We start from the raw sequence: 5,348 nt of genomic DNA, 5'->3' as shown, positions 1-5,348 counted from the left end.
GGTACTCTCATTTAGCCTTAATGAAATAAACATGTTTTATCCATAAAGAAAAAAATAATAATAACTTCACAAAAGAACATAAAAATTATGAATTAATACAAAAGGTGCTAATATTAGTTATGTATTAAAAGTTGCACAAGTACTTCTCTGTTTGTTTGGTACACGGTTTAATGAACAAAATAATTTTTACCGCATCAAGTTCACACCTAAAAATAGCACTTCACACCTAAAAATAACAACCATTTCTAGGATTGATGGAAAATAAAAAAGAATCAGATATTTATTTATTCTTTATATTATTTTTATTTATGTATTTTTTAAAACGGGAGAATCACTTAGTTATTGTTTTTGAAAGTAGAAGTTATCATTGACGAAATAAATTCCTTTGTTTTATAATGCAATTTTGGACGCGAAAGATAAAAAGTCAACAAAAAAACCACATGAGAATTGCAAAGTATAAAAAGTTTGGCAAGGAAAGCAGCAATAGTGTTAACATCTTTGACTTCTTTTTTCCAAATACGTGGCCATACAACCACATCTAATTATCCATGTAAATTTTCAAAACCAAAATATCAATCTTTGTATATCTAAAACATATATCAAGGCTCAAAAAAAGTTTTGACAATTTTTTTTTTTTTTTGAAATTTGCATATATATAATCGTATGTACTGCTGATAAGTATAACCGGTAGTCATATGTGTTGCGGATGTTCACAATTAGCAGTCATATGGACTGCTGATGAGTAATCAACAATCCATATGAGTGTTGGGTGTATTCATCAACAGTCATACAAAAAAAATCGTATAAATGTTTTTTAAATCTAGATATGATTTATGCGCACTATTTGGAAAAGATTTGTGTTTTTAGTATTGATAAACTAATTAAGAGTTCACATGATCTAGTTTTCAAACGAACTTGTTTATATATATATATATATGAGAAATATCAACTAAAAATGCATACAATTTGGAAACCATAAAAACTTAGAAAATCAATAAAAATACCAAGAAATAGAAAAAGAAATACTTTGTATATAATTTATTTTTAACTTTAAAACCTAAAAATTGTAATTTTTTTATATAATTTCGTTGAAATAAAATTGAAAAAAGAAATTAAAAAAAATCAACGATTTTAAATAAAAAAAATTAATTTTGTAAAATAAAAAAAAAATTAAATATCTCAAAGTACTTTTATTATATTTTTAGGGTTTTTAGTGTTTTTTTTAGTTTATGTATTTTTTATTGATTCTCTCTCTCTCTCTCTCTCTCTCTCTCTATATATATATATATATATATATATATATATATATATATATATATATATATATATATATATATATATATATATATATATATATTTTGAATCTTTGTTGTCAAAACAGCCGTATTTTGTGACTTTTTCATGTCTTCTTTTTCACACAGACTCATGGAAAACCTTATTTTTCTACTCAAGAAACCAACATAATTCATTTTATCAACATATATAAAGGCATTTACAATGATGAAAGTTGGTGTTGGTGGACGGTGGTGGGCGTGAAGATGGAGGTGTTCGTCGGCTCCTTTTAAAAATGGGTAGTCAGGCAACAAATAAGTCTCTCGCATGTTTACCTTCTCAGGGAAGTTATCTCAAATTGCTGTTTTTCTCCCTTATTTTCTTTATCTTAATAATTATTTTCAACAATATTCAGAAAAAATACAATGACGAAATTCTGATAAGATTGATTTCATTCTTTCATCCGTGATCACTCTCTTAATAGCAACCACACGAGCCAGAAAGATCTAGCCGAAAAATAATTCATCTATTGAGAACCGCTTTTTATTTTCTTTTTTTTGTTGTTGTAAGAATCGGGAGTACGATTCTCAGCCATACGTTTTGGGGTCAGGTAAAAAAAATTAAAACTAAAATATTTGACATTAATTATTGTTAACGTACAATTTTTTAAATCAAATCACCGTGCTAAATATATATTATAATTAGGAGTATAATTGCGTCGAGCCATTTGTGAGATATTCACTCGAAAAATACTCGAACGGTTCAAGTCGAGTTGAGCTATTTCGAGTATATATATATATATTGCATTTTTTCAAAGATTCGACTGTGCAATTGGACGTCTCAAAAGGATGGGTCATGTGTTGGTGTTTGGAGTAAAATTCTTTGATATAAAAACGATTTTTTTTTTATTTCAACTAATTTGTACAACATTTTATTCACACATGAATAAACATTCTAATAAAACTCGTTCATTATTTACATGTGGTTTTCATTTTAAAAAATACATGTGATATATATATATATATATATATATATATATATATATATATATATATATATATATATATATATATATATATATATATATATATATATATATACACACAAGTAGGTTCATGGGAAAACATAAATATCTTGCGAAAACACGAAAATAGATTTTATCTTATAAAAATCAAACACAAGTATTATAAAAATTAAATTTATTAACAATAGATTAAAGATAATAATTTTACATTGGATTGTGTTATAATAATATAGATTTAAAAACGGTTTTAACAATTATTTTTTGTTCACATCCTTAACTACTTTTAAATTCATGTTTTCATAATTAAAGTGTCAAAAATCATGTTTTGCTAATATGAAACAATTTCTCGTGTATCATCGATTATCATCATGTAGTTCAAAATTTGGATGAATTATTGTCCAAAATATAAGGTTGAGGTGACACAATCTCATAGTTTTCTCTTGTTTTCGCGTTTTCGCAAATTATTTGCATTTTCGCGTGAACCTCTCCTATATATATATATATATATATATATATATATATATATATATATATATATATATATATATATATATATATATATATATATATATATATATATATATATATATATATATATATATATATATATAAGAAAGCATGTATAGTCGATCATGTTGGAATATGTCTTGATTTCCAAATTTTAATGAAACCAAAAGGTAGTGATCAAGTGAGGCTGCATATATGAACAAAGAAGTCGAAATAGAAATTAAGACGCGCAAAATTAAAGGGAAAGATGCATAATTCATTCTTTCCACGTTGTTCTAATCTTCCGACAACGATTAACTTTCATATGATCATTTGTTACTACTGATCTCTTGATTGATTTGTAGGATCATAATCTTGCCAATATTGTGAAGGGCTTACACTTGATGAACTTCCCATATCCGTTGAAGATGAACTAGTGCAATTCAAATCATTCATATCCGTTGTTGACATCCTACGCTCATTAGCACCTTGAAGAAACTGTGTGTAATCAAGGAGATTAGGATATGTGCTCTGAGATGGAGGTCGAAGATGAGAATTTGGTAGAAAAGTAGGTGGCATTTGTAACTGTGGACGAGTGATGAAATAACCTAATTCCGTTCTCCCTTGAACTCTTTCGGGGAAATTGAGTTTTGCTTTTGTTCCTTTAAACCGAAGAGCTGCTTCATCGTATGCAAGTGCTGCTGCTTCAGCCGTCTCAAATGTTCCTAACCACACCCTTGCCGCCTTTTGTGGATCGCGTATTTCAGCAGCCCACTTGCCCCAAGGCCTTTGCCTCACTCCTCTATAGTGTCTCCTCCTTTGGTTCCCTTCATTACATAAACAACAATTTAGGTTTCCTAATTAAGCAAGCACTTTTATACTTAAGTACATTATTCTACGTACTAGGTTTTATCAACTAAATTTATAATCACGATGATCCACTGCATTGAATTCTTAAACTGATGATGAAAAAAATTAGTTTACGACCTGGACAAAAGATGCAACGATCCACAAGGCTTTCTATATATAGCAATATATGTATATTTATCTATAGAACGTTAAATCAATATTTGGTTCCCATTATGGTTATAAAGATGAATACATGATCGTCTATTAGGTTTAATTACAGCAAATCAAGATTACGTAAAGATGAACTGTACCAAAGATCTGTAATTTGAGTGATTGTACAATACAAATTGGTTAATTACATATGGACGAATTATATGTGGAGAAAACGGGTTGAAGACAATATTGAAGATAATGGCTTCCTAACACTTATCCATTTGGTCCTATATATATATACCCCTTGGTGAACCCTAGCTATATTAAGAAATTAAGTTAAATGGCTAGCCAAATAACTACACTTAATGTAACATAATAGCTGGCTAAAATGAGCCACGATATGGATGCCATACAATGAACTCAGTTCAACTCTACCCACGTCATCATTACAATATCCAATCCTTAATTTTGCGACGAATTAATGGACAAGTGTGGAAAGTTTTACCTGGTTCTTGAACATGTTGTGCTTGGTTTGGGGTGAAGGAGATATCACTGCCACCGCCACCAGTGGTGGTGGTGGTACCGATGACCTGAGAAAGAGCAGATACGATGGCAGACATATCCTGTTGCGATCTAGGTGAGTAAACTGGGAATATGTCCGGTTCCTCATCTTGTTCGTATTCTTCTGGGTTGTCCTCCGATTCATCGGCCGGAAGGGCCCTCTTTCCATGTCTCTGGTGATCCACCTTGACCGGTCTTTAGAGAGCTTTAGAAAGAGAGGGAGAGAGAGATGGATGACGAGAGCCTTGACTGAAAATGGGTGGGGAACATGCGACTCCCAAATTTAGAGAGAGAGAGAGAGAGAGAGAGAGAGAGAGAGAGAGAGAGAGAGAGAGAGAGAGAGAGAGAGAGAGAGAGAGAGAGAGAGAGAGAGAGAGAGAGAGAGAGAGAGAGAGAGAGAGAGAGAGAGAGAGAGAGAGAGATGTAAATGTAGGGTTTTGAGGCAAGAATTTATAGTTCTTGCGAGAGAAAAAGTAACTTCTTCCACAGGACTTTTGCTATGTAAGTTAAAATAACTTTTTACTCAACTATTAATTCTTTTTATGCTACGGAATACGTAAATCCATTTGTTTCTTCAAAACTGGAGCTCCTTAGGTTCATGGATATTTAATATATGTCGGGTATCGATCGTACGTATAATTTTTTCAAACGGGCTCTAATATACTTTTAAATTGTATTATTTATCTTAAAGAAACACTTTGAACCTTTAAATTACTAGTTAAGAGGCTTGTTTAATATATATATATATATATATATATATATATATATATATATATATATATATATATATATATATATATATATATATATAATACTAGAATATTCTAATAATCTACTTGAATATTTTATAGATATCTCAAAAAAATAGTAATTTTTTATTTTTTTATTCTTTTTTTATTTTTATATTTTTGGATAAAAAAAAGGGAGTAATAATTATTTTTTAACAAAACTTTAAAAATTTTCAATTATTTTGAATTTTAAATTTTTTTTATTTACAAAATAA

General features: G+C 29.2%; 1 protein-coding gene across 1 annotated transcript; it reads right to left on the bottom strand.

Moving 5' to 3' along the window:
* Nucleotides 1–2,943: 2,943 nt before the first annotated feature.
* Nucleotides 2,944–4,660, bottom strand: LOC144997075 (ethylene-responsive transcription factor ERF114-like). Its single transcript, XM_078956898.1, has 2 exons — nucleotides 4,290–4,660; nucleotides 2,944–3,609 (listed from the first exon to the last, which is right to left on the bottom strand). The coding sequence occupies exons 1-2, from the start codon at nucleotides 4,402–4,404 to the stop codon at nucleotides 3,122–3,124; spliced, it is 603 nt and encodes a 200-aa protein (XP_078813024.1). The 5' UTR covers nucleotides 4,405–4,660; the 3' UTR covers nucleotides 2,944–3,121.
* Nucleotides 4,661–5,348: the final 688 nt, after the last annotated feature.

Source organism: Lactuca saligna, chromosome 5, assembly GCF_052625555.1.
Source record: "Lactuca saligna cultivar CGN05327 chromosome 5, ASM5262555v1, whole genome shotgun sequence".
Classification (NCBI taxonomy): Eukaryota; Viridiplantae; Streptophyta; class Magnoliopsida; order Asterales; family Asteraceae; genus Lactuca; species Lactuca saligna.
Note: the sequence above shows the minus strand (reverse complement) of the source record. Positions and strands in the feature narration are given on the sequence as shown.

Bases quoted from the DNA above. Each gene is read 5' to 3' on its own strand.
- LOC144997075 (XM_078956898.1), bottom strand. From the start codon at position 4,404: ATGTCTGCCATCGTATCTGCTCTTTCTCAGGTCATCGGTACCACCACC. The intron at 3,610-4,289 runs GTAAAACTTTCC...TATGTAATGAAG, and splicing joins ACAACATGTTCAAGAACCAG to GGAACCAAAGGAGGAGACAC.